At 50.3% G+C, this 27,805-nt stretch overlaps 1 protein-coding gene across 21 annotated transcripts in view; it reads left to right on the forward strand.

Annotated features, from left to right (window-relative positions):
• LOC144934252 (uncharacterized) overlaps positions 1–27,805 on the forward strand; it is a 277,017-nt gene that overhangs the window by 219,950 nt on the left and 29,262 nt on the right. For 19 of the 21 annotated variants that reach the window (XM_078859921.1, XM_078859918.1, XM_078859913.1 and 16 more), the window contains 10 exons: positions 1,013–1,237; positions 2,913–3,011; positions 5,225–5,379; positions 7,956–8,167; positions 8,983–9,220; positions 10,380–10,476; positions 11,124–11,352; positions 20,030–20,155; positions 21,032–21,154; positions 25,422–25,454. In XM_078859921.1, coding sequence (XP_078716047.1) covers positions 1,013–1,237; positions 2,913–3,011; positions 5,225–5,379; positions 7,956–8,167; positions 8,983–9,220; positions 10,380–10,476; positions 11,124–11,352; positions 20,030–20,155; positions 21,032–21,154; positions 25,422–25,454 — 1,537 coding nt within the window. The remainder of the gene's footprint in view (positions 1–1,012; positions 1,238–2,912; positions 3,012–5,224; positions 5,380–7,955; positions 8,168–8,982; positions 9,221–10,379; positions 10,477–11,123; positions 11,353–20,029; positions 20,156–21,031; positions 21,155–25,421; positions 25,455–27,805) is intronic. The other 2 variants (XM_078859914.1, XM_078859925.1) reach the window with 1 other exon arrangement.

A 27,805-nucleotide genomic window follows, 5' to 3' on the forward strand; every position in this document is an offset into this window, starting at 1 on the left:
ACACTTGTTTAACGTTGTGGCACACAATGCTCTTTGTGTAGGTTCAACGTGAGAGAAACACCGAGCCAAGCCCGATGGCACAATGGACGTAAATAAGTGCATGCGTTTAATAATAGGCACATTCAAGTAGCAGTGGCTTTGATAAGTAATTACAGGGCGGAACCTTTTACACAAAGGCATGCACCACCTGTATTGTGAACGTCCATGTATCTTATCAATATTTAATATATATTTAAATGTGTATTGAGTTTGACTGAGTCGCAGATGTAGACAGGGAGGCAACACATTTATTCACACGGGGTAACTTCCCCTTAACAGAATAACAACCTATGGTGGTGACCACCATCAGTCTAACTGCACTAGTTACCACGTGACTGTTATTACGAACCGGAACCAACAGCTTGGGTCCAGGTCCACGGCTTATATTCTCTGCGGCGTGGCCGGCTCCGCCCTTGGCCACGCCCACCTTCCAGAATCCTCGGGAAGGATCTGGATCCCAACCACGTGACCACCCCTAGCCCCCACTTGGGGCCCATTTGTAGACTTAACTGGTCACGTGTCCTCCCAGGTCAACCAGTGCCATGGCCTTGAGTAACCTCATCCCTCGGCCGGCACTCCCACATCCTATCCTGTAGGGGCCGGCACTGCACGCAAAGTATGGTGCCATCCAGCGCTATCAATGAGCGCTCACCGGGCCCTTCTAGGGCCGGTACTACACCCACAACGCTGTGGTATCCGCGATGTCGTTACACCGCACGCCGTGCCTCTCTTGGGTCGGCACTATACGTTGACATCCCACGATGTCACTACAAATGTATTGTATAGTTGGTTAAATGACGTGCTCGGCTGCATATCCCGTGTCTCTCTCGCAAGGGACAAACACGAAACACCGAACAACGTTGAGGTTTTCTCGCCGCACGTTTATCCTTCCGTCAACCAGCTAAAGAATCCCAATCGTGTAACCTTCCCCCGCGTCCCACTGTTTCTGCCCCTTGCCTACGTGGCCTCGTAGCTTCCTCGTGAGCTTCATGGTGGACGCCCGTGGCGGCTCAATGCGGGGCAGCCGTCACAACGGCCTGCGCATCGTGATCCCCCCGCGCAAGTGCGAGGCGCCGACGCGGGTCACGTGCCGGCTGGTGCGCCGGCCCCGCCTGGCCGTGCCGCCGCCGATGGTGGACGGGGAGGGCCTGGCAAGCCGCCTCGTGGAGGTGGGGCCCGCGGGGGCGCAGTTTCTCGGGTAAGAGACCGCACGGGCGCACGCGCGCGACCCCCCCACCCCTCGCGCGCGAGACTTTGTCGCGAAAAATTGCTGGTTCGTTTTAGGAACGTCGTCGAATTTACGTTTATTTGAGGGTTTTTTAGCTGCTGTTTAGGGCTCGGAGCAGACTTGTCTTAAGGAAATTATTCGGTTGTACGATACAGCTCACTCCAATTTGTTTCAGCAGTGGATCTCATGAGCAAGTTTCCTGAATGTCACGCTGATGGGCTGATTATTATCTCTTGATGCACCACTCCCATAGTTAGTGGAGTGAATAATAGCCACCTCCACAGGAGTTTGACAGTGTGTCGCTGTGTAAACTGACATTTTAATAAATGTGATGCATCAGTTTATTCGCCCTCTGATATTGCTCACAGCTGTTACTGTTGATACTGTGTTTTACCTTGGAACTGCCCTTAAGAACCATCAGGACTTTATACAATTACTCTATAAAATTGGCTTTATATAGCACCTAAATGTGACCACATCTCAACGCACTAGACATTGCAAGGCCTTGTGGGTTGAGTGTACTTGAGATTTTTCTCATAAACTTGAAGGTGTTGTATTTAAATGTGTATTTCAGTATTTATGATCGTAACGATGTTAATCGTGATACTGGTGCTGTTTTTGAAACGGAGTATATTTTCAATGCCGGCAGTCAGTTGCCCTAACAAATTACCATTGTGTGTCTGCAATCAACCACTGCACTCTTGTTTACAGGTTTGTTTTTTTTTAATGGAGATTTGATGAAAATGTATTTTTGATCAGTTTACATGCGTAAAATGTGCTCATTACAAATAACAATAATAATTAAACACGCATATTAATTAATTTCTTTCACCAGCCCAGTGGCAGTTTTCCATTGCGGAAACAAAAAAAGAACGTTCAAATCTGCACACAAGGAAATTATTAACTAAACTTTGTGCCGGTGTTTGAAAAGTACAAAAAATGTATAGTTTTTTTTTTAAATGTCACGACTTGGTTTTTTCCTCCTGCTTATTTGCGGCTGCTGCTGCCACGAGCTTCGTTTTTGTGGCCCCTGCTGCTGCTGCTGCAATGCCCAGCGCGTGGACACGCGAGCAGCCGCACTGCGCCGCAGTTTTGGCTTCAATCGCTTTCTTAATCTTTTTGCGCGATGGCCCTGCCGCGGCACTTTTTTTTATCTCCGGGTCGGGGCTCAAAATGCAGATTCGGGAAATGTTTTTTCCGCTGGGACAGGACGATTTTTAATTAGCGCCGGACAGCATCTAGAATGTCGCTGCATGTCCAGGGCGAAATATGATGGCTGTCCTTGGAGAGCAGCGCGACGGATTTCTCTGTAGGGCAGCACGATTATTTATTCTCTAACGCTCGGTCAACTTTGTCTCCGTTTCCCACGCGTGTCTCCCTCTTTTTTGTCCCATCCAAATCTCTCTCTGTATCTGTCTCTCTCTCTCCTGCTCTGTCTGTCAGTCACTTCCTCTCTCTTTCACTCTCACACCGCTGCTTTTGATACAAACAACCTCCCCCCGTCCCTCCCCCCGTCCCTCAAACCTTTGCCCTCACCCCTGCCTCCCCATCGCCCTCTCCCTTATTAATCCCCTGCTTCCCCCAATTCCCCTTAACCGTCTCCCATCGCCCCCCCCCCTTACCTCCCTGTGCCATCCGCTATCAGTAAGCTACACCTGCCGAGCACGCCCCCCCCTCTGAACGAGGGAGAGAGCTTGGTTAGCCGCCTGCTGCAGCTGGGCCCCGAGGGGACCTCTTTCATAGGGTAGGATGCCTAACGGCCCCCCCTTTGCGGCTGAGAAAGAGCCACGCTTTTATCTCCTCTTCCCGGGCCTCCCCTCCCCCCCAACGCTGCCCCAAGACCCCACGCCCCAACCTCCCACTCACTTTTACGTTCCTCATATCATACAGCTTTCTTTGTACCTTTGGTTTTCTTCCTTTGTTGTGTTTTGTTTTTGTTTTTACCTTGATTTGTTTTCTGTTCCTGAAGCAGTGGATCGTGTTTGCCCTGAGTTGCTGCCATCCTGCCGAGTATTTTGATTTCCTATCGTTTAACCCTTTGGTTCCTTGCCGTCGTTCCAATAGGACTGGGAATGTGCAAGTCCGCATCGTAGTTAACAGCCTGAAAAAGACTTTGAGATCGATCTATATCTTTGCCTGTCAGGAGAGATTTGACGACTCTCTCCCTTGACACGCACAACGCATATGTCTGCTCCGATTGCCTTCGCTTTATTTTGACCCGGCAACGTAAGCTTAACGTGCGCAGAGATTATTGTTTAATCCGGGCAACGTTTGAGCGCTTGCAGGCCTCGATCCATTTGCCTCCTTCTCCGCGACGCCGCTTGCGAGTGAGGCCGCACGCTGCGCCGTGCCCACTTAACCGCGGGCGTGGGCAGCCACCTTTGGAGAAGCAAATCAACCCCCGTGGGCCTGTGCTCAGCCTGGGTCACGCTGTGACCTCCGCTGATGTAGAGAGAGAGATAAATAAATCAAACCAAACTGCGTACAGTATATTGCACAAGCAGACGAACGCTCACATTCGGCAAACGCACTGCGTGTCGTCATGTAAATCTGCAATTTTCCCTTGCGTTCATTTGGTAATCTTAATGTATTGGCTTGTGGACAGTGTTTCCATATCTCCCGTTTGGCTGCTGGTGTGGGCAAGCAGACCGCACAGTTTCCCCATTCTGTGCCGAGCCAAGGAGCCCAGAAGTGGCTCGGACTCGAGGGAAGAAAAGTTCCTTGTCAAATCAAGCGGGAATCCAATTGTGCAAAAACAAATAAACCTCTCGTTTGTTTCTTCGTTTAGTATCGCTACGTAATGTTTTCTTTCGGGGAGATTTACCATTACATTTCTCGTTAAATGGTTTTCATTGAATTAGTAGAGTAAGCCTAAATACCCTCAAGAGGTGCTCTCTAGGATTCTCTCTACTCGAGTATCCTTCCGCCAACAGTGCCGTGAGCGTGCATATTTCAGGGTTGCACCTTTAAATATCCGCCTATAGAATTGGAAAGCCAACGAGAGATTATGATTTAGCACTTAATTTTGTCTCGTGGTTTGTTTCATTTTGCGACGCACTTTCAAGTGTTCAATTATCACATTTGTTTGGAGTTGGACCAATCGAGGCAATGGGTTGGCGCCCACTGCTGTTGAAGCACAGGGTCAAAGGAGCGGACATTTGGCCTCACAGAGACCTCGGGGTCTGGAGTCAAGGGGGTATCCGTCCACAGTGCTTTGACCGTGATACCACCACGGAGGGCTTTCTCACATTCCCAGGCCTGTTCAGGTTTTTCCGTTGAATAGTTTGCTGTTCACGACATACCTTTTTTATTCCCTGTTTATTTTAATGGTATCTATTCGACTGGATGTAACTGGAAATTGCCAATGGTTAATTGCTTCGATAGTGCCTGTAAATGCGCGTTAATGGATGTTAATTACCTGATGTAATGCCGTTACGATCAATAATTTTGGACGTGTGCAAGATCAATGAAATTTGCAAGTACACTGTGTATTCCCAATTTCTGTGTTGTACAATAAAAGCAAGGCATGGGTTTAATGTATTGTATGAAGTGGTAGTAATAGTATTAATGCATAAGCTTAAGCTGAGACAGCATGCCTAGATAACTACCACACTACAGCACGGGCACTGTGTTTGGAAAGGGGCACAGTCCACATTCAGAGTGTTTGGCTGCGAGAAATGTCCACGTGATAAGCCACTTCGTTGAGCTGTCATTTGTTGCCAGGACACTTATGAAAAAAGATCTATATAGCTCCAGTGGGCCTTACCTGGTAGCATAAAATATGTGTTTAATAGTTTTTTTTGTATATATATTTAACAGTTTGTTCAGGTTTCTGTTTTTTAATGCTTAACACATGTCGTGAGCAGATGAGTAATACGCACAACCGTCAATGTTCCTTCCGCCTCTGCTTCCCGTGTCCCCCTGTGCCGGGCTGGGTGGTCCCCCGCCGCCACGCAGGCCGGTGCTCGTGGAGATCCCGCACTTCGCTTCATTGCGCGGCCGCGAGCGGGAGCTCGTCGTGCTGCGCAGCGGCGACGGAAAGACGTGGAAGGAGCACCAAAACGACTGCAAGAACGACGACCTCAACGACGTGCTCAACGGCATGGACGAAGGTGCAGGAAAAACCTCTCCAGGCCGGGCTCAAAAAAGCCACAAATGGGCTCTGGGCTGGAAGACCACCTGTGAAGGCTCCTGGAAATAAATGAATACGATGACTAATACATCATTGAAGGCTGCCCTGAAAAAAAAACGAAATTTTTAAAACGTAATTGCAAAGCATGAATATCCGACCGGATCACTGTTCGCGTGAGAAATAAGCTGCACAATGGTTACAGCATGCGATTATGCACTGGCAATTCTGAAGCTGTGTTCTTCTCTGTTGTAAGAAATTTGGCAAACCCATTCTGTCGCCCTATAAAAAGGCTCTCCGCCCAATTAGTTTGGGATTATTAGAGGTTTTATTTACTCGGCAGTGCGCGAGCTCCTGTGGGCTGTGCGTGTTGTGGCCAAAACAGCCCTGTCTTGTGTGCTCAAGTGAGTCACTGAAATGATACTCGCACGGTTTGCTATCGCAAATAATTTACACAGTGACCCCAATGTTACTTTCGTTATACTGGTAGGAACCTCCTGGTTACACCAGCCCACAGGGGATTATTATGTCCGTCCGTCGTGCATCCAAAAATGGGAGGGGTGGGGCTGGGTGGAGAGGGGAGGATGGGGAGGGGCTGGGTGGGGAGGGTGGGGAGGGGAGGGTGGGGAGGGGCTGGGTGGGACTGGGTGGGAGGGGTGGGGATGGATGGAGAGGAGCTGGTCACCCCGTGGTGCCCTTATAAAACTCAACGTTTAACCTACTCACGCCGGCTTGTGCCCGCCCTCACAGTCGGCCATATTTGCGGAATACACCACGCCGCCGTTGACCCTGGTTATTGACCGAGCAACCCAACGTTCCTACCAGCTCCCTCCGCAGGAATGTGTTTATTATCGTCACGCTTGTTTATTTAGGAAAACCTCACCAGGTCTCAGCACTTCTTTTCAGGAGAGTCGTTGCCAAGTTTTCGCAGTAGAGGGCAGTGTTGCTCTGTGTCATCCGAACTGGGTAATTTGCAGGTAATTACTTTCAGCATTGGGACGTTTGGCCAATTAGCAGTTACAAGATATGTTTTAGTTAGCTGTGGGAGGAAACCCATGCAGGACAGAGTGAGAACACGAAAGGCGGCCGAGTTGGGAATCGAACACAGGTACTCCTTCTCCCAGTGAGGCACGAGTGTTACCACTGCGCCACCAGGACATTGTACGTTGTCGTAACGTACTGCGGCCTGACTGTGAGCAATCTTTATGACTGTGGAAACCAAGCTGCGTGACTTCCCCACGTTCACTTTGGGGTTCATCGCGTGGCCGTCGCGTGCTGCCTGTCACTGCGCACAGAGGACATGTGACTTGCAGCTTAATGGCCATCCATAAGAGAAGCCGCCCCTGGATATCACCACGTCGTAAAAATTCAATTAGAAATCGCATGAGGCATTTTAAATGCTGACAAATGTGACATGAAATATATTCTCCAAACGGAGAAAGTTCCAAATTTTACAAAGGAGCGTTGGCATTTTATAACAGTAATTGATTCAGAATATTGGCGAAATGCTTTATAAAAAAACAGATGCTTGTTTGAACAGAATCTTTGACTGTGTCTCGTTTTAATATTTTAGAGGACATTTTTTTGCCCAATTGCAGCAAATAAAATGTAATCTTATTTGAGAAGGTTCATCCAGGGTGTGTATACCCCAAAAATATTCAAGATTATGGCTCAAACACCAGGCATAACTCTGCATAGCTTCTGACAGGGCTAGGGGTGGGCAGTCGAAGGCAGTGCAGCAAATACCATTGTTGCACTTTACTTCTATGCTCCCACATATATAATCTCTACCTTCACCAACCCACACTGTTTAGCATGATGACGTGTGGTCAGATGACCCCCATGGCCCACACGGTATGGGGAAGCAATCATCCAGCAGTGGACTGACACAAGGCTGTAAACTTTGATGCAGACGCTCACTGTCTTTAGCTCACACACCAGCATGTGCACGAAGACAAAGATCCTCCAGTGGGGATGCAGACTGTTAGGGCAAGTGCTGTTAGCGAGTAGCTATGAAGGCCGACACAATACACGAGGGGGTGGGTGGCCAACACCACGCACGCCTTTGTCTCCCCAGTGGCAATGTTTACACACCAGACCAGGTTCTCATTTGAGGCTGAGTCGACGTCGGAGAGGCCCAGGACGAATTCAGATAATCGTCACTGGTGTTGGCTGTGAGCGGGAATCGAACTTGGGTCGCCGGTTTTTTATAGCACAGCGCGCAAACCGCTCCGCCACCACCTGTGAAGACAGGCATGGCTCACAAGGAGGTAGTGGCCAGAAGCACACCTGGCCACCTTTGTCTCCCCGCGTCATCCCTTTACTGCCTCCTCCCTCCCACCCCACATCTCGGGCTCCCCTCTGCCGACCCCCATGCTGACCCCCGTGCTGACCCCCACGCTGACCCCCACGCTGACCCCCGTGCTGACCCAAGGGCTGACCCCCACACTGACCCCTATGCTGACTCCTGTGCCAACCCCCGTGTTGACCCCAGTGCTGACCCAAGTGCTGACCCTGTGCTGACCGCCGTGCTGACCCCATGCTCGCTATCTCCCCCAGAGCTCGATTCGCTGGAGGAGCTCGAGAGGAAGCGCATCTGCCGCATTGTGACGCGCGACTTCCCGCAGTACTTCGCGGTGGTGTCGCGCGTGCGCCAGGAGAGCGAGGTGGTGGGACCCGAGGGTGGCGTGCTCAGCTGTACCGTGGTGCCCGACGTGCGAGCCTCCTTCCCGCAGGGCGCCCTCACCAAACGCATCAAGGTCGGCCTACAGGTGAGCGCCGCCACCGGCATGGCAACCCAAGCGTGGGCTCGTTTGTGTCCGGCGACAACACACGAGCGTGTCTGTCAGGTCTCAGTAAGTCTCAAGATTATTCTCGTACATTTTCTGTTTGCTTGTCATTTTTACGTGTGGAACAAGGTGAACAAAGCATGGGCCTTGCAAGTGGATATTAGTCTGCCATGACACAGCGATGTTGCTGTTGATTTTTCGCAATGAAGTAATTTGCAATGTCAATTTTTCTAATTCGTGCAAATTTGGACTGGTGCCGATACATTGCATGCTTTTTTTTTACACATCTTTTTCCCCACAGGATCATTCATGTCCACTGTACAGCAGGCGACGCACAGTGTGGTCATACACCTACTGTATTAACCAAGGTGGCCAGCGGCTAGAACCACAAACCTTTGAAACGAGTGGCTGAATGCACTGCCACTCGGCCACGTCACCGCCCCAGCAAATGAATTGACAGCATAATTATTAAATGAACAAACAAGGTGATTGTCATTTTCACATGCAGTAGGCTTTCGCGAGCAATATTATCCATAAAAAAGGTTTTTTGGGTTATATTGCATAAACAAAAAGTGCCAATTAGTTACTACATCACACCGGTGTGTTGGAGAGTAAACCCATGACATTTACAATTCCAGTACGGCACTTGGGTGGTGACTGCAGCCAGCTTCATCAGGCAGGAGCCAGGAATGCGAAGAAGTCCTCCTGTTTTGGTCTTCAATAACGGGAGTAAAGGTGATGTCATCGCTGCAGTGGGCCTGTCAGGTTTCGAATGAGATTGTGTGAATCTTTTGCAGGCCCACCCAGTGCCAGAGAACATGGTGAAAAAGGTCCTAGGCAACAAGGCGGCGTTCAGCCCCATTGTGACGGTGGAGCCGCGCCGCAGGAAGTTCCACAAGCCCATCACCATGACAATCCCCGTGCCGCAGTCCACGAGCGCCATCACGAACGCGAGCGCCGACACGCGGGTCAACGGCTTCAACGAGACTGTGCCTGACACGCCGCCGCCGCTGCGGCTGCTGTGCAGCATCACCGGTGGGGGCGCTCACAACGACGCGCGTTGGTTTATTATGGGCGGCTGGGTGGTTGGTGCTGTCCGAACGCTCATGCCACCGCTGCGAGAAGCCCCCCCGGTTTCCATTGCCGAAGCGGGCATTCTTTCCGCGTGGAGTTTGTGCATTCTCTCCCTCTGTTCTGCATGGGTATCCTCCAGGTTCTATGCTTTTATTCCCATAGCTATAAAAAGCATGCAATGTTTCGGTGATTGGACAGACATCCCGGTGCTGAAAATGTACCTGCAAATTACCCAATAGGGATTGCAGGACCCTCCTGAAAAATAATCTTGAGACTCAGTGAGGCTTTCCCAGGTAAACGAGCGAAATAAAAATAATTACAGAGAGCACATATTGCTTTCACACAGCCCTTTATCAACCCACTGCGAGATGAAGACCTCCCCATGCCGTGCGGGTCGGGGGAATCGTTTGACGATACTTCACCCCGCGCTGCTCCGTGTCAGTTGATGAAGAGGGATGTCCAGGACTGGTTAAGATACCACTCACCACTCGTGTTTGCCATAGCCAGCAATCAAACTCAGACACCCGGGTTCATAGGACAGTGCGCAAATGAATGCGCCACTCCTCCCCTGTCCCACTATGCTCTTATGACATCGTTCCGTTTTAAACTTTACAGTGTGCGATGATTCGTCACGCTGTTTTGTTGGCATTTCCAATTGTGTCATCCGCATTTTCATTGGTTAGCAAAGCAAGGATGCCTTTATGTAATAACAAAAATGATGCTTAGAATTGTATGCATGTGCCCTAAAGCTGTACACATATTATACAAATATCCCCTGTGAAGGTGGGCAGTTGATGTTAATGAACACCTATTCAGGCCTGGAATGTACACAAACGCGGTGGTGTGGTCAGCACCTCGCCTGGCCGCTGAAGTTTAAGCACTACACGAGGTACACGTTTTAAGGCGAGTCAACCTAAGGGAGGCCCAGGCCCAGTTTTGATATTTATCACTGGATGTAGGCCGTGAACTGGAATTGAAGTCAGGATAGCGGCTTCGTAGAACAGTGCACTCACCGCTACGCTACCTCACCCCATACATTAGAGGGCTCACTGTGATAGGACAGCCACACACTCACCAACCTCTTACCGTGTCCCCACGGCTGATTCCTGTGGTCGCACAGGTGGAATTTCACCGGCGCACTGGGAAGACATCACCGGCACGACGCCTCTCACCATCACCACCTCAACAGTCTCCTTCACCACCAACGTTTCTGCCAGGTTACATGCACACACACGCACGTGCGCACACCGACTCAACCCATGACGGGTGTTTGTTTTCACTCGAGTCGAGTAAATGGCTGGCAAATTTTTCTTGTGACATTAATAACAACGAATCCGAGTGATAGTGAACTCAGTGTATTCGTTTTGTGCCAATGTGTTTACACGACATACCCAATGCCCCATTAAAAAGCTGGTAATTTGTGGACACATTGTGGCCACATGTTTGTATTCCTGGCGCCATTATAAACTCTCTTTTGCACATGGCTGTAATTAATAAAACTTAGAAGTCTATTTTTAGATTAGTTGGCAAGGAAATCGTTTCGTAGATGTGCAGGGGATTGCTTCAATTCCTCCGTTGAATTTATAGTTCAGAGTGATTCATCACTGTGCGATCGGAGTTTCCTGCAATCACACCGCCGGTTTCCTTTTAATTTCCACTCGCAGAGGTTCCTAGCGGGCGGCTCTGCCGTGAGACCTGCAGATTCGATATCACGTGGCCCAGTGTTTCCGAGGTACAGGTTCTCTCGTGGGATCGACAGTCGGGAGCCTGCTCAGGAGCGAGTCAGCGATCGAGTTCGGTTATGCTCCGAATTGCAACATCGCCCGTCTCTTCCCCCATCTGCTGCCCCGGTTTGGCCGCCCAGGTTCTGGCTGCTGTACTGCCGGCAGCCCCCGGAGGCCGTGAACCTGGCCAACCGGCTGTACCAGGAGGCTACCTGCGTACCGTATCTGGCCACGTTCGTGGTGTTCTCGAAGGCGGTAGAGGCGGTGGAGTCACGGCTGCGCTGCTTCTGCATGACGGACGACCGCGTCGATAAGACGCTGGAACAGCAGGAAAACTTCACGGAGGTGGCACGCAGCCGCGACGTGGAGGTGGGTACAGCTGGTTGTCGCTGGACGCTTGGCGTTTCACCACGCTCACAAACACAGCGACCGCACTCATAATCGCAGCCGCCGCACTGACAAGCACAACAACAGAAACAACCGTCATTCATCCCTAAGTGGTGGGGACATCACCACGGCGCTTGTGCCAAGCTCGGTAAATTTTGAGGCTACGTGAAGTGTCGAAGGCTCACTGACAGGAAGCCACAGAACAGACCCAGGTGCCATGGGTTGACTGATTGAGTTGACCGGCAGATGCACCAGCTGTGCTCTCCTCTGTGCCAACTCTCTGCATTTTAGCCATCCAGCAGTCTGATCGTTGTTGTCGTTCCTCTGCCCCCTGTTTGTTGTTGGAGGGTGACTGCCTCCAACTCACCAGTAGCATCCTTAACGAACCTCCTTCGCCGATGCCGATCTTGACACCGTTAGTACCAGTCATCGGCAAGTCCAATTATCTCCACATCCTCCTGTATCACATGAGTCTATCTCTTCTCTAGCACGTACTGTGCCTGTTTAGCCCCTTCTATCCGGCCAAACAGAAGCTGCATGGGCATGCGGTGGCTGGGCATGCGGGCTACATGACTAAACCAACACAGCCTCGCCTCCCAGCGGAGCTCACTAATGGGACTGTGACCAGATATTTGAAGGATTTATGAGCTCACACAATCCAGTCTGGTTAAACCTATGCTGGATCATAGGCAGGCTAGCCTGAATTTTTCAAACCGGCGCAGATGTTCACTGCAGCCCAAGTGCCTATATCACGACCGGCTCAGGCATTAATGTCACCTTATAAGACAACTATGTCCCAAAGGGTCACTTTGGATATTCATCTCATGTCAGTGCGTAAGCCACCACCATCTTCAACACCACCATTCTTCGCCTCTTGTTGATGGGCAGGCAAGCCCACAGCAATCTGGGTACTCGCAGCTTCCCTCACCTTGCTTCCATATTCCCACAACCCTTCATTATTTTGTTTAAAAGCAATGCCACTCACTCCCTGTTGTTTGGAAGTTTTCCTGCCCCGAGTGGAAGACTGTCCACCCCCTGTATGCCAGAGAGGTCCAGGCGAAACTGGTCCATCATGAAGCTCCCTAATGATCGTGACCAGAGAGTCAGGGACTCCGAAAGCATGAAGAACAACCCAGAGCCCAGGCCTATTAATGGTATCATAGGCCTTGACCAGGTCAATAAAGCAGCGATGTAGGTTCTGTTGGAATTCCCTACACCTCTGCTGTAGCAGATGGACATAAAATATGGCATCTATGGTGGACCACCCTGGCCTGAAACCACATTGAGTCTCCGAAAGCCTCTACTCAGTTTGCCTGGCAAGGCAATGTTGAATAATAATCACCACCTTGCTCAGCACCACGCTCACAAACACAGCTTCTCTCAAGGTGTGCGAGAGAGGGGATGGTCTAGTGGACCAGGGCTGGCTCAATTGTTGACACAGCAAGTTCAGTCTGTTCTCTTATAACCTGGCAGGCCAAACAAAGACCGAGGCACGTGGGTAGCATCTAAAAGCATCCAGCAGCCGTACCACCGCTTATTCCTACTCGCGCGACGTAGTTTAGTTCACTCATTCGCGTTATATACAAGGTTCATCCGGGTAATAAAAAAATATGTTCCCTAGTACATTTGTAATAGAGTTCACGACTCTTGGACGCCGGAGTTGGAGGCACACGGGTTTTATTCACACAGCACGGTTCTGGCATACAACACTAGAGGGGGTGTCGGCCCCCTCACCCGGCTAGCTGGGGATACACGCGCTAGCTACTTCCTAGCCTGCCTCCTAGTCCTCCTCTAACGGGCTAGGGGAGGCTATCTGGCCCGACACTGGTAAGTCGGGCCCGGTACCCTGAGTCCCAGACCAGTGCTGACAAGAGCACCGGCTCTGGATCTCGGGACCACGCCGCTGGCTCGGTCCTGTTCGGCCCTGATAAGGACGGCGAACCAGGGGAGTCCAGGGCTCTAACTAAGACGTCTTCAGTCTTCACTGGTTAGCTTAACAAGAACCCCGAGCCCTCCGATACATCCCCTTTTATACCCAACCCCCCGCTGAGGGGTGGGGCCCCCCCGGGGTGCCTGGCGCGGACGTCGTAGAGAGCACCTCCCCGTGCACTCACGTAGCCCCGCCCACTGTGTTTGTTTGCCATAAGCTGCCATGCATAACGGGCTCTCTCTCTAACACCCCTACATCACCCCCCCCCCCGCATAGCTTGCAGCCGTCCCGGCTGCCAACATACCAAATAAATGACAATAAAAGCGCATTTACCCCCTGACCGCGCGTGTGCCTCACTATTTTCCAACAATAACAAGAACAACAACAAGAACACAACAAGAACGCAACAGCGAGAAGAGAAAACAACCCGACGCACCCCCCCCGAATAAATACGAATTCCGTAAAAACAGCCTATATACAATTTGCAGGGAACCCACCACACACACAACACATGGCGAACCCAACATATGTACATCCAATGAGCCGGGAACACACCACCCACACAACACACAATGAACACAACCTATGTACACATCTTCCGGCCTCACAACAGTCTGCACATTTTAGCGCGCGTCCTTGCAGCGGGCCCCTCACACGGGGTAACCCCGGGTGGCGGACCGTCAGGTGGCAACTGTCCGTCTCGGAGTGAGTCCTCATCCGACGCCGCGTGACCCTTGGCATCCCCAGGAGGGGTGATCGGGCGTGAGCCCGTCACTCCTGATGCACCTGGAGGTGGCACAGCCGGCAAGGTGTTAGGTGAAAGCGACGGAGACGGACCCAGTGAGTCGGTCGACCCCCCACATGTTTGGCCACGCGTGTGTGAAGTGGGGATGTGTACCGCAACGAAGGGTTTTAATCTAGAGGGGTGCACGAACCACCGCCGCTTCCCCCATTTGATGCGCACGCACTGCGGTCGCAAAACCTCGACCACCTCCACAGGTCCCCGCCACGGCCGCACCAGCTTAGAGGAGGTAGCAAGTGGCACCTGGGGACAGTGCAGCCATGCCTTGTCCCCCGGCTTCCACTGCAGCATGTGCGCCCGACCCAGTCTGAGCCGCTCATTTGCTTTCTGACGGCGGTCAGAGTTTTGCATGGCAGCATCCCGTGCCTCAGTTAATTTGGCCAGATTAAATTTTACATGGTCAGCCAATTTAGTTTTACTCTGCGGCGCGGGGATCTGCAGCTGGGCACGAACAGGCGGGTCAGGTTCACGACCGTACATGAGTTAGAAGGGGGAAAATCCCGTAGCTGCATGGGGGGCCATTCGGTATGCCGCCAAGACCCCTTGAATTTGCAGGTCCCAATCGGTCTGTGAGTCCGAAACCTGCTGTGACAACATTGACGTGATGGTGCGATGCAGACGCTCGACCATCCCGTCAGTTTGCGGGTGATACGGGGAGGTACGAATTTTCTTCGTGCCCAGGAGCTCACAGACTTGTTGGAGTAGTTTGCCGGAAAAATTTCTGCCCTGGTCGGTCAGCAGCCGCTCCGGAGCACCTTTGCCCAGGACATATCCCTGAACAAAGGCCTCCACGATGGCTGCTGCCGACTGATTGGCAAGGGGCCAGGCCATAGGCCAGCGCGTAAAATACTCCACACCAGTCAACAAATATCTATTGCCCCTGGGGGTGGCGGGGAATGGGCCCAAAATATCCAGCGCGACAAGCTCATTTATTCTGGACACTTTGATTGATTGCAAGGGTGGGTTAGACTCCCGTGCCGGCGGTTTTCGTTGCGCGCACCGAGGGCATGACCCCAATAAATCCCCGACATCCCTCGTCATGCCTGGCCAAAAAAAATCAAGTTGGAGCAAGGCGAGGGTCTTTTGGGTCCCCAGGTGTAGGAGGCGCTCGTGAGCGGCCCACACCACCTTGCCCCGCAACCCAGAAGGGACCACCAGCCGGTGTCGATGGGATTTCCCGTCCCAATGCATCAGCAGACCTTGCACCATCTCCCATGCATCGGCATCACCCCTCCCCCGCGCAGCACCCACGACGCGACGACGCCACCCGAGGAGGGAGGTATCCTCCATCTGGAGGCGCCCCCATTCAGTGACGGGCAACCCCAACAGGGAATCTTTTCCCTGTTGTGCGATCGAATTAGTAATCAATGTTTCGTCGTCGTCGGCGGCCGCCAAGACCGGAACCGATATGTCCCCCGGAGGCCTGCAACGTCCAGACCCCAGGAGGCATGCACATTCGGAGGTGGTTGGCATGCGCGACAGAGCGTCCGCATTGGTGTGGCGAATGCCCTTACGGTAGGTGGTTTCAAAATCAAAGTCCTGGAGAATCTCCAACCATCGAGACAATTGTCCCGATGGTTGTTGAACTCGCAGGGCGTACTGTAGTGCCGCATGATCTGTGCGGACGGTGAAATGCCGACCGTACAGATATGGGCGATACTGTTGGATGAAATAGACAATTGCCAACAGTTCCCGACGGGTGACACAATATCTTTGCTCCGCGGGAGACAACACCCGACTATCGTACGCGACCACCCGTTCCACGCCGTCAACCACCTGGGAAAGCACGCCCCCAATACCCGTGTTGCTCACATCGGTGTCAAGCAAAAAGGGCTTAGAAAAATCGGGGTAAACCAAGGGAGGAGCTTTCACCAGAGCGTCCCGAAGGGAGCGGAAAGCAGCCTCCTCCTCCTGTCCCCAGTGGAACCGAACCCCTTTTGACGTTAAAGCGTGTAGGGGTTTCGCAATCGTCGCAAAATCCGCGACAAACCGTCGGTAATAGGACGCGAAGCCAATGAAACTCCTGACCTCTCCCACCGAGGTGGGAGTCGGCCAGGAGCTGACGCACTGCGTTTTGGCGGGATCGGTAGCAATACCTGAGTGTCCCATGATGTGTCCCAAATAATGCACCGATTCGCGTAACAGATGACATTTTTGGGGTTTGAATTTCAAATTAGCAGCCCGCATCTTTTGGAAAACCGCCCGGAACCTCTGGAGATGTTCGTCAAATGTTTTACTAAAGACGATAACGTCATCCAAATAAATCAAGCACGAGTCCCATTGCAATCCAGCCAAAACTAATTCCATCAAACGCTGGAAAGTTGCCTGCGCTGAGTGGAGTCCCATCGGCAACCGGTTGAATTGGAACAGGCCGTGCGGTGTACGGAAAGCAGTTTTAGGCTTTGAATCATCGTCCAGAGGAAGCTGCCAGAATCCCGAAAGTAAATCCAATGTGGAGAAGAATCGCGCTCCCGCCAAGGCGTCAAGCGATTCGTCCATCCGTGGGAGCGGGTATGCGTCGGCCACCGAAATTTTGTTAAGGCGCCGAAAATCAACGCAAAACCGCAACGAGCCGTCCTGTTTCTTAACTAGGACGATCGGCGCTCCCCAAGGGCTGGTGGAAGGAGAAATGATGTCGGCGGCTAACATGTCATCAACAGCCGATTTGACATGGTCCTTTTCGGCGGGACTTAACCGAAAAGGATTCTGGCGTATTGGCGCGCTGTCACCCGTATCAATATGGTGACGCAGCAGATGAGTGCAGCCCAAATCGTATTTGTCCCGACTGAAAACGTCGGAAAATTCCCGCAGTAGTGTTTTAAGCTGTTGACGCTCTGAATTTGACAGGTCCGTCGATCCCGCACAAAGCGCCTCGAGCCACCCTTCATCGCTGTCCGAATGTGGTCGCGGCGCAGGGACAGCGCTCACGTGATTCGCGACGGGTTCCTCACAGGGCACCGGCGTTGCGTGAGCAAGCACGGTCCCCTGTGGGACCACCACCGTCTGCGAGCCCACATTGAGGACCGCGATGAAGGGGTCTCCGTCCCCTCTTACTATGGTCTGGGCCGGAAGTAAATGAGGTCCACTAACCCCGGCCCTAGACGGCCCCAGCAGAACCCCCTGGGCCCCAATGCCCTTAGCGAAGAGCCGCCGAAGTTTCAAAGGAATCAACATTTGTGCCCCCGGAGGAACGCGCACCGTTCTATCTACGAACGCCGGCACCGTCGCGAACGCCGTCCGATTCGTAACGGGGGATGGCAGAAACGCCATGTGTCGGCCCGATGGGAGCTCAATGCATCCCTGGTCGATTAATATCCTAATCGGCATTTTGGCCAGGAAGTCCGTCCCCAGCAGGCACGGAACCGCCAGCGAGGAGGAAACAAAAATCGGCCCAGACAATTTAATATCCCCGATACAAATTTTGGCTCGAATTTGTCCAATGATGCCAAGTGAGCCCCCATTAGCAGCATAGAATGGCATCAAAGGACTGCTCTGGACAGGGAGAATATTGTAAATCAATTCCGAAATAATGGTCGCCGATGCTCCCGTATCGACCAGGATGCGCACCTCAACCCCGTCGATGTGCCCCACAACGGCAGACGACCCCGATGATGCGGCTACAACACGATGGGCCAACACGGACCACTGGCTGGGTTCGATATGAGTACCCATAGTGGTGCGTGTTGGTGCGATGGTGCGCGATATCGACCCCCCATTCGCTGCGGTGTTTGAGTGTGTGACGGGCGTGTGCGTGGGCCAAACATGAGGGGTGCCGCGACTCGCCAGGTTATGATGATGGAGCTTGGGAAGAGGGCCGGCGTCCCGTCGAGGTGTCGTCCCCTGCTGCCGAGGAGAGCGGCACCCCGAGGCGACATGGCCCCGGATGCCGCAGTTGTAACAGCGCGGGAGCGCTGGCGAAGACGATGGATGGTCGAGATGGCCCGAACCGCCCCGGTCCGCCCGTACTCCCGCTCCCTGCTGCCGTTGATGGTCGATGGCGCAAATCTCTTCCGCCGGGAGGGTGGCTGCAGCCACGGCACGCCCGCTCGCCGCCTTGCTGGCCTTCCGTCGTTGCGCGAGCAGGTTTGCGTGGAGGAGTCGTGCCACTTGGAGGGAGCACATCTCCGCGTCGTCTTGTGCGATGATGACGATATCCAAGTCGTCTGGCAGCAGGAGTATCTTTTCCGTGACCATGGCGTCGACACCTTCGATGTCCATCCGTGGAAAGGCCGCCTTCGCCAGTGCCAGGAGGCTTGTGCGGTACGCCAGGGGCGACTCCTTTGCCCCCCGCTGGCGATCGTAAAAGAGTTGGCGACAGTCCGACGGCGGACCGTAGACTGCAGCCAGCAGCTGCATCGCCGTCTGCAGCGTGGCGCGCCTCTCCTTCGGTGCCGATGTTAGAGTGGCAAGGGCGTCGCTGTCGAGGAGTGCCGGCAGCGCGCGGAGAGCCTCGGTGTCCGTCCACTGCGCCATTTCCTGGTGAGCGAGGAAGCGTCGCTGGAAGCCGCCCCAGTCGCCTTCCTCGCCCACAAATTCTTTGAGTGGAGGTAGCCGCTGATGTAACGCAGCGGCTGCCGCGGAAGGTCGCACTCCCCCGTCTCCCCCACCCGGCTGTGCCGCGACTCCGTCTCCCCCACCCGGCTGTGCCGCGGCTCCGTCTCCCCCACCCGGCTGTGCCGCGGCTCCGTCTCCCCCACCCGGCTGTGCCGCGGCTCCGTCTCCCCCACCCGGCTGTGCCGCGGCTCGAACAACCGATGGCATCGCCGGTCGCACCCGTGGTGACGTGCCGTCCGTTGGTGATGACGCGGCAGGTACTGTATGCCCGCCGTTGGACTCGATGCTCAACCCGGCCACGCCCTCAACAGCAGCTGCGGTGATGGCGGGATTTTCAAAGTGGTGCTCCGTCGAAATGGCGGGAAGGCGCTGTGGTCGCCAGCTGCCATCGCCCCGTGGCGGTCCAGCAGCCCCAAGCTGTGTGATCTGGTCCAGCATGGCGGCAGCGGCGTACAGCAGCTCCGCCAGCTTAGCGTGCGCCTGCCTCAGCCCCTCTGTCGACGGCTCTCCATTCTCCTGTTGCTGCGGTGTGGACGCATCCGACCCCGACTGCTCCGTGTTTTCTTCAGCCGTCCCGGGCTCCCCGGCTGCAACGGTGTCCTCCCCCTCCGGTACCCTGACTCGAGCTGTCCGGCGCGTGTCCATGTTCGTAGATCTTTACTTCTGACACCAGATGTAATAGAGTTCACGACTCTTGGACGCCGGAGTTGGAGGCACACGGGTTTTATTCACACAGCACGGTTCTGGCATACAACACTAGAGGGGGTGTCGGCCCCCTCACCCGGCTAGCTGGGGATACACGCGCTAGCTACTTCCTAGCCTGCCTCCTAGTCCTCCTCTAACGGGCTAGGGGAGGCTCTCTGGCCCGACACTGGTAAGTCGGGCCCGGTACCCTGAGTCCCAGACCAGCGCTGACAAGAGCACCGGCTCTGGATCTCGGGACCACGCCGCTGGCTCGGTCCTGTTCGGCCCTGATAAGGACGGCGAACCAGGGGAGTCCAGGGCTCTAGCTAAGACGTCTTCAGTCTTCACTGGTTAGCTTAACAAGAACCCCGAGCCCTCCGATACATCCCCTTTTATACCCAACCCCCCGCTGAGGGGTGGGGCCCCCCCGGGGTGCCTGGCGCGGACGTCGTAGAGAGCACCTCCCTGTGCACTCACGTAGCCCCGCCCACTGTGTTTGTTTGCCATAAGCTGCCATGCATAACGGGCTCTCTCTCTAACACCCCTACACATTCATCGCATTATATACAATTCGAGTTATGAATACAACATGCGGCGTCATAGGGAGAACAGACTGTGGACGACTGTCAATTGTACTTTGAGAGTGAGCGGCTCGTGCCTCGCTTGTCCTCTGCCGATCGCGTGTTCAGGTGATGGAAGGGAAGCCCATCTACGTGGAGTGCTTTGGCAACCTGGTGCCACTCACCAAATCAGGGCAGCAGCATTCCTTCAACTTTTATGCCTTCAAGGAGAACCGCCTGCCCTTCTACGTAAAGGTGAAGCGCAAATGTCTTGTTTTGAGTCATCGGGCCACTTGATTTCACATCAGTAAAATGTCAATAACCAGCCACTTGTTACAATGAAATTCACTCTCGAGATCATTGTGATGCGTGACACTTATACAATGGATATGCTGCATGTGTTAATTGAAAAGCATCTAAAAAGAGGAAAATGGAGTACAATTCCCACGAATAAAGTAAATTCATTTCAAATTTGGGAGACATGGGCATTGTCAGGATTCAAATTGGATAATGTGTTTAACCATTAGAGGGCTGCAAGAAAGAGCTTAGTGTTTGAGATGGCCCGGGTGAGAAGGATTCTTGGAGATTTTAGACAGCGGAGACTGACAGTTGACGAAGTAACAAAACCGACTGGAAGTGAAAAGAATGTACTCGACAAACGAAGGAAAGAAAGATGACAGCCTCGTCAGGACCCATCTCGAGAATGAGCTGGGATGGGATCCCGGAGTTAGTGATGCTGCGCAGCACACGAATGGAAAGAAACAGGAGCAGGGGATGATGCAGCCGGAGGGGGAGAAAGCGGAGCAAGAGACCTCGAAGAACTAGCAGTGAGACTGAAGGAAGCAGTAGAAATATCGGCTAGGGAAAGAGATGCAAGGGAGTAATTTAATTCGGCTCTTTTGAGCTGACGGATAACGCACTTGGCAATGACGAGAGGGTTGGCAGGGCAGAGAGGGGGCGAGATGGAAGTCTGCTGAATGTGGAGATGACAACTTAATGAAGAAGACAAAGTCGGTCTGAGGCAAAGGAGAAGAGGCAACTTCTTAACAAAATAAATGCATCTCACGTTGGGGTGGTTTTGTTTTGCGAGGGACGGCCGATTGATTGTGCGAGCGATGGCTCGGTGCGCAGGTGCGGGACGCCACGCAGGAACCGTGCGGACGCCTCTGCTTCATGAAGGACCCCAAGACAACGCGAGGTCTGCCTCAGCAGGCGATCTGTAACCTCAACATCACGATACCTCCTTACAAGAAGGTACAGCAATTCACTGGCTTTTTTGGAAAACAGACATTGTTGTTTGTTCGGAGTAGCACGGTGGCGGAGTGGTAACACTCTTGCCTCACAGCAATAAGGACCTGGATTGGATTCCCCGACTCGGGCACCTTTTTGTGTGGAGTTTGCAAGTTCTCCCCCTGTTGCATGGGCCCCTCCCACCTCTCCAGTTTCTTCCCCACAGATAAAAATTAGCCCGTAAAAACCAAGTTTTTCACGCTAAATCCTTTATATGCGTGGCGGCTAGAGTCTTCTCGTCCTTGAGATGGCTGCCACCTATGGGTCAGATGATTGCCTGCCACCATTAAGCAATTGGTTATTAAATATCTTTTTTTTTTCCTAAAAAGTGTAAAGTTATGGAAAAAAAAATTCACGAAAATAAATTGTCACGTACAACGAGTCTGTGTGCAAAATGTCAGCTCGATTGGATCACGGGAAGTGGGTTAAAAAACGACCGAAAGATTTGCACGGTCGTAAGCGCGCAAGCAAGCAAGCAAGTGAACTTAATTTCGATTTAAAGCTTTTGTGACTGCAGGGATTCATCTTCTTGGTTCTTTCGGTAAAGTCACGTAGAAGGGAAATAATAAAATAATAAAAACAAACATAATAAAATAATTCTCACGACGTTTCGGCCACAACGCAAGCATCCGTCCTCAGGTGAAACCAGGTCTGTCGAGGCGACAGCGTCTGAATGAAACAGCACACGTGCTTGGAGCATATATATAAGCTGGGTTGCATAATGCACGGACATAAGTAGTACTAATGACATACCTGCATTTCCCATATCCCCTCCCTTGGATGCTGCTAATCCTGCATAATGCACGGACAAAAGTAGTACTAATCACATACCTGCATTTCCCATAAATATGCTAATTTCCTCTTGATATGCAAATTCTTTTGTCAAGGCGCCCTTTCCCCCTCCCCCCTTCCAACCCAGCTTATATATATATGCTCCAAGCACGTGTGCTGTTTCATTCAGACGCTGTCGCCTCGACAGACCTGGTTTCACCTGAGGACGGATGCTTGCGTTGTGGCCGAAACGTCGTGAGAATTATTTTATTATGTTTTATTTATATTATTTTATTACTTCCCTTCTACGTGACTTTACCGAAAGAACCAAGAAGAAGTGAACTTAATATAAAGGATTTAAAAATTAACCCGTAAAAAAAAGTTTTTCACTATAAATCCTTTATATGCGTGGCATCCGTTTCATTTTATTATTCATTTCTGTTTTTCTTGAGTAAGCAAGCAAACAAGTGAAGTTAATATAAAGGATTTAAAAATGAAAGATCACCTCTTGACATGCCCCGTATATTCCCGAGGGCACTAGCGTTGACCCGTTTTACCACTTTCAAGAACCTGGCGGCTTCAGTTTAACTGCTCTATAAATAGTCTTCACTGTACAGCGTGGGGGCAGGGATTTCATGCCATGTGGTTAGTCAACATTTGCGTCATCATGAAACGTGCGGCTACAGTCCTCTCATCCTCTGGCTTGAGATGGCTGCCACCTATGGGTTAGATGATTGTCTGCCACAATTAATCAATTGGTAATTAAATATTTAAAAAAAATTCCCTAAACAGTGTAAAATTTTGGAATTTTTTTTTCACGAAAATTAATTGTCAAGCACAACGAGTCTGTGTGCAAAATGTCAGCTCGATTGGATCAGGGGAAGTGGGTTAAAAAACGACCGACAGATTTGCACGGTCCTAAGCAAGCAAGCAAGCACGCAAGCACGCAAGCACGCAAGCAAGCAAGTGAACTTAATATAAAGGATTTAAAAATAGCATGCATTGTATGTATGTTGAACTTCTTTGGCACCGTACACAGCGAACTGTGCTCATCGGAGGTGCATCGTAACTCGTATTAGCCAAACACATCCCAATGCTGAATAAGTATAACCCGTAAAAACAAAGTTTTTCACTATAAATCCTTTATATGCGTGGCAGCGAACTTAATATAAAGGATTTAAAAATATATTCGCCTGTGGAGGACGCGGGGATCGATCCCGCGACCTTTGGCATGGGAAGCGAGGGCGCTACCAACTGCGCTACTCCGCCACGGCCTGTGGAGGGGTTACGCTCTGGGCTCTTATACTGTGACGTTCAGCCAAAGCCAAGAATGAGTTCTATTTGAATATATGTAAAATATTTTTTTTTTGCCTTAAAAGTGTAAAATTTTGGGAATTTTTTTTCACGAACATTAATTGTCTGTCACAACGAGTCTGTGTGGAAAATGTCAGCTCGATTGGATCACGGGAAGTGGGTTAAAAAACGAGCGAAATATTTGCACGGTCGTAAGCAAGCAAGCACGCAAGCAATCAAGCACGCAAGCAAGCAAGCGAACTTAATATAAAGGATTTAAAAATATATTCGCCTGTGGAGGACGCGGGGATCGATCCCGCGACCTTTGGCATGGGAAGCGAGGGCACTACCAACTGCGCTACTCCCCCGCGGCCTGTGGAGTGGTTACGCTCTGGGCTCTTACACTCTGACGTTCAGCCAAAGCCATGAATGCGTTCTATTTGAATATAAATAAAATATTTTTTTTTTGCCTAGAAAGTGTACAATTTTGGGAATTTTTTTTCACGAACAATAATTGTCTGGCACAACGAGTCTGTGTGGAAAATGTCAGCTCGATTGGATCACGGGAAGTGGGTTAAAAAACGACCAAAAGATTTGCACGGTCCTAAGCAAGCAAGCAAGCACGCAAGCAAGCAAGCAAGCACGCGAACTTAATATAAAGGATTTAAAAATTGACATTTTCCTCGATTGGGTTTATGCATCGCTCCCCCCCCCCCCCCCCACTGCAAAAACTTGGCAGGACCCTCCTACAACAAAGTTTTGAGACTCAGCGAGGCTTTCCTGGGTAGACAAGCTTCGTAATTCATAATATAGTTTTTTGGGTCAGATCGCGTTACTTATAAATGTGTCGTAACCCTCCACCACCCGACACGGCCAAACAGTAAAAAATGTGTCACGTTTTCAAAGGACAAATTAATTGACTTCTTTAGCCCACCGGTGTGCTGAAGAGAGAATCAACAGCATTTTTTTTATTTGAGCACGACGTGTCGCTGATAATTACAATCAGCTTCATCGGGCAAGAATGGTGAAGCTCTCCTGTTGCTTCCGGTCTTAAATAGAGCAGCATCAGGATGACGTCATCATTTTATTCAATTCAAGCTGGTGCAGTGATTCGAGGCAAGGAGGGGGAGGGTATTGTAATTATATAGATTGGTAATCATTCAATTGTTATTCATCGGTATTTGTTTCCCTTATAAGGAATTGTAATTGTATTAATTTGATAATACGCTTCCAGGCCGCACTAAGCCTGTAGCTGTCAGAGCGATTGAAATTATTTCTGTTTCTCTCAATTTCAATGGATTATCTAATTAGTCTTGGCCAGTAATAATTAGTTTTACACAACACTTCAACGTTATCAAAATCAATTGAGTGTCCTTTTTGACAAGCATGCTCTGCCCCTGCGACAGTTGTGTTTGAGATAATTTAATGTTTCTTTGGTGTTCTTTTAGTCTTACACTGATGTTGCGTCCCTTCTGTCCAATATAACACTTCAACGTTTTGATAACGTTGATAACGTTGAAGTGTTGTGTAAAACTAATTATTACTGGCCAAGACTAATTAGATAATCCATTGAAATTGAGAGAAACAGAAATAACTTTAATCGCTCTGACAGCTACAGGCTTAGTGCGGCCTGGAAGCGTATTATCAAATAAATACAATTACAATTCCCTTATAAGGGAAACAAATACCAATGAATAATTATTGAATGATTACCAATCTATATAATTACAATACCCTCCCCCTCCTTGCCTCGAATCACTGCACCAGATTGAATTGAATTAAATGATGACGTCACCCTGATGCTGCTCTATTTAAGACCGGAAGCAACAGGAGAGCTTCACCATTCTTGCCCGATGAAGCTGATTGTAATTATCAGCGAAACGTCGTACTCAAATTTAACAATGCTGTTGATTCTCTCTTCAGCACACCGGTGGGCTAAAGAAGTCAATTAATTTGTCCTTTGAAAACGTGACACATTTTTTACTGTTTGGCCGTGTCGGGTGGTGGAGGGTTACGACACATTTATAAATAACGCGATCTGACCCAAAAACCTATATTATGAATAATATTGGTCGCGAAAGCCTACGTGTTAAGCTTCGTAATAATATTTATCACACATGTGGCGACGTTTCCTCATTCTCCGACATGTTGTTTTATCATCCTCCAGGAGAATGAGTCTGAGAGAGACGATGAGGATGAGGTAAAGTTTACGGAGAGTTTTTCGCCGGCTGTGTTTCATCCGTCGTGTTTCATTGGTGCTTGTGGGCTATCAATCATTGTGTGAAACATAAATATGACAGCACACAGACGTACAAACCTAAATAGATAATTTAATGTCTGTTCTATATTTTCCTACAATAAAGATATAGCGATACACAAATATATTTCCTAGTGTCCTTGAGTACCCTTGACAGTGAAACCTGCACACAACTCTGCTAATTTGCTCAATATGAACATTTGTAGTCATTGGTTTATATTTTGTAAACTGTAAGGTGATTGTTTCATTATACGGCCGTTTACCTACTACATAAAATTGAAAACTTAGTGCTTTGAGATCGCTAATTTGAAAGTCTCTTCATGAAACGTTGTTCGTTATTATTCAAACTTCACAAATGTGAAAGGTAACATCGAAAACAGCAACGACGGTTTCAATGTGTACGGCATTATATATTACAAAAACGAAGAAAAATGTGGCAGGGTGGCAGCACAGTGGTAACGCTCGCGCCTCACAACAAGAAGGCCCTGGGTTCCATTCCCGATTTGGGTGCCTTTCTGTGTGGAGTTTGTTGTGTGCTCCTGCTGTGTTCAGTGTGAGTTTCCTCCGGGTTCTCCAGTTTCCTGCAATCGATAAAAAAAACAGCAAATGTAACTGATATTGGCCAAATATACCAATTATGACTCCATTGGGATTACACAGCAGCAGCAGCATCACCCCCTACTGAAAAAAACACTTGCCAGGACCCTCCTGAAAAAGAGTCTTGATTCTCAGTGAGGCTTTAGTAGGTAGCCAAGCACAGTAGTAGTAGTAATGATAATACAAGATGGGTGAGGGTGTCAGGAGCGGGAGACACAGAGGCAGAGAGAAATAAACAATTTGGCACATCCGGGGTGAACCAACTGAGGCCCTGCACCAACAACAGCAAGGAACCCCCAGGGATAGCCGGCGCAGCACCAACTATCATCACAATCAGTATCTGTCAACTATTTTGGTGTTTCGTTAGTCTTGGGTCTAAATTTAATAATGACAGTAACCCATGCAAACCAGATTCGTTTTGATATTGTTTCGTGCAGCGGAATGGTGAACCACACACACACATGAACAGGGCTTTAATGCATGCAATGTTTTCTTTACTAAAATCCGAAATACCGGTCATTAATATGCAACCAGTTGCTCGCTAACATTTCTAATACAGTTGCAAAGGTATTGGTATCAAAAAGCAAGTCCATCAGGCGATGTTCTGTATGCAAAAGCAATCAACATGAAACAACCCATTATATAAAGTAGTCAACGTGTATGCAGAACCGAAGTAGTTGTGATGCTTATTGATGAATTGACGTTAAGCACAGACGGGGTATATCGACTGCCTTCCACTCTACATTCATCCGCGTCTAGTGATGGGATATGGATATACTAACGTCTTGAATTGACCAAAATATACGAATTATTGTTTTAATTTCTCGTCCGATCATTCCCATGAGAAAGAGCAGTGCTCTCTCTCTCTCTCCTGAGGCAATATAGACTTTGCCAATATATTTGGACCTCCACAGTTTGGCCATAAATTCTCTTTTTTCAAAGATAAAGGTAGTTTATGTACATTTGGCCTTGGTCCATGGCTGGTGCGGCGGCACAGCTGATCGCTATGATAAGCACTTGTAGTAGGGGATATCTACGGCACATTGTGAGCCAACCTCAAGGCCTTTCTACAGGTTTCCCATTGTTACATAGCTCTCGAGCCAAAGTTAGACTCCCGTCTAAAAACTAAACTATTATTATTTTACAAGGGTAAGGCCCACTGAGCTATTAAGCTCGTTCTTCAGAAGCGACCTGGTCAAAATTAATAGCTCAACGAAGTAGGTCATTTTATAGCAGCCAAATGCTCAATGCTTTTTTTATGAATGTTGAGGGAAAAACCAGAGGACCTGGAGAAAAATCCACACAACCACGGGAAGAATATAGAAACCCCAAATATACAGCAGGCATCAGGGTTAGGTTCAGACCTTCGACCTCCTTTATACCAGACGAGGCAGTTCACATCTCGCCACCGTGGTGCCCAAGGAACTTCGGAGCTGTGGTGTCAAGTTGCTTAACATGAGAACACTTTTATTCAAACAGCCATTTACGAATCATTTACAATTTTGATCATTATGATTAGTATAAAAAAAACACAATATGATTGAAACAATGAGTATTGAGTCCTACTTAAAACTCAATGTGCTTTATATGATGGTTAAACCCACGGGGCAGTGTCAGAGGGCTGGGGCAGCCAGGCCAGTGTCAGAGGGCTGGGGCAGCCAGGGCAGTGCTCTTAACTCTAGCACAGGGTTGCAGTG

Source organism: Lampetra fluviatilis, chromosome 9 (assembly GCF_964198595.1).
Source record: "Lampetra fluviatilis chromosome 9, kcLamFluv1.1, whole genome shotgun sequence".
NCBI classification, from domain to species: domain Eukaryota; kingdom Metazoa; phylum Chordata; class Hyperoartia; order Petromyzontiformes; family Petromyzontidae; genus Lampetra; species Lampetra fluviatilis.